Source organism: Sinocyclocheilus anshuiensis, unplaced genomic scaffold (assembly GCF_001515605.1).
Source record: "Sinocyclocheilus anshuiensis isolate Anshui unplaced genomic scaffold, SAMN03320099.WGS_v1.1 scaffold194, whole genome shotgun sequence".
NCBI lineage: Eukaryota > Metazoa > Chordata > Actinopteri > Cypriniformes > Cyprinidae > Sinocyclocheilus > Sinocyclocheilus anshuiensis.
Genome location: NW_015546074.1, coordinates 361989 through 363425, shown reverse-complemented (window position 1 = coordinate 363425; position 1437 = coordinate 361989). Strand labels below are relative to the sequence as shown.

Below are 1437 nucleotides of genomic sequence, written 5' to 3'. Positions count from 1 at the left end.
GGGAAGTAACTCGTTGTAGTCCCTTACCAGTCGTTTTTGTAGGCATTAAACTGCCAGAATTTTAAAAGACGATATCTCCGTTTGCATTGAACTTTCATCTTTGTAACTTTGCAGATATTGTTTATGATCAAACAGCAACATTACACACTAACTAACATTAAAAAAATGAAATCGCAATCAACCACCCCTTTAAATAAAAAAGAAAAAAAAGAAATTAATAGCATTTAAAAAATGTATCATTTTGTGGTTGTGTTGATAGGTGTGAGCATTTCCGAGCATTGCTGAACGAGACTGATGAAGAGACCATAGAGATTCATCAGTTCTCTTATCTGGTGTATCGCGCATTTCTGGAGTACCTGTATACTGATACCATCAACCTCCCACCTGAGGATGCCATTGGTAAATCGCACCGGTCATGACTGCTAGATCACTGTAACATCCATGATCTGGGCTGAATTTTTTATTCTTTTTTTTTTTATCCACAAATATATACCTGTTTGAAATAGATATAGAGTCCAACATGACACATCGAAAAACTTGTTAATTACCCTGTAGAGCAGCACTTGAATGGTAAAATGTCTGATTGATGTTGGTTGATGTTTATGGTCCTATGATCATTGAATTGGAAAGGTCTTCTGGATTTGTCCACGTACTACCGTGAGAGCCGTCTGAAAAGACTTTGCCAGGAGACCATCAAGAGAGGCATCACAGAGGAGAATGCTATAACACTGCTTTCAGCTGCTGTCAAGTATGAAGCACGGGTGAGCATGCACACTCAAACATTCAGTCATCCATTGTTAAATACAGGTCCTGTTCCAAATGTTAGTGAGATTAACATTAGCTTGTTGCTAAGCTAACAACTAAATACTCAAAAAAAATATACAGTATCTCACAGAAGTGAGTACACCCCTCACATTTTTGTAAATATTTTTATTGTCTTTTCATGTGACAACACTGAAGAAATGACACTTTGCTACAATGTAAAGTAGTGAGTGTACAGCTTGTATAACAGTGTAAATTTGCTGTCCCCTCAAAATAACTCAACGCACAGCCATTAATGTCTAAACTGCTGGCCACAAAAGTGTGTAAACCCCTAAGTGAAAATGTCCAAATTGGGCCCAAAGTGTCAATATTTTGTGTGGCCACCATTATTTGGGTATCGTTTGGGTTTTTTTCGATACCGGTGCCAAATTGATACTTTTAAAACTGTTCCGGTGCCTAAACGGTGCCTGAACCGATACTTATTCAAAAATAAATAAATAAATAAAAAATTCCCCCAAAAAATGATGGATTGGCCATTAGAATAGAAATCGAATAGAGAGTGCAAATGTTAAGAGGGTCAAGTTGTTTAATAAAAAAAAGCAAAAAAAAGAAGTAGCATTAGAATAGAGGGTGCTAGAGTTAGAGGGTCAAATGAAGATGAAAGAGATGTGTTTT

At 36.7% G+C, this 1437-nt stretch overlaps 1 protein-coding gene across 2 annotated transcripts in view; it reads left to right on the top strand.

The window, feature by feature from the left end:
* Positions 1–1437, top strand: part of rcbtb2 (regulator of chromosome condensation (RCC1) and BTB (POZ) domain containing protein 2) — a 55721-nt gene that overhangs the window by 49965 nt on the left and 4319 nt on the right. For both annotated transcript variants that reach the window (XM_016501211.1, XM_016501212.1), the window contains exons 10-11: positions 260–399; positions 631–761. In XM_016501211.1, the coding sequence (XP_016356697.1) occupies positions 260–399; positions 631–761 (271 nt within the window). The remainder of the gene's footprint in view (positions 1–259; positions 400–630; positions 762–1437) is intronic.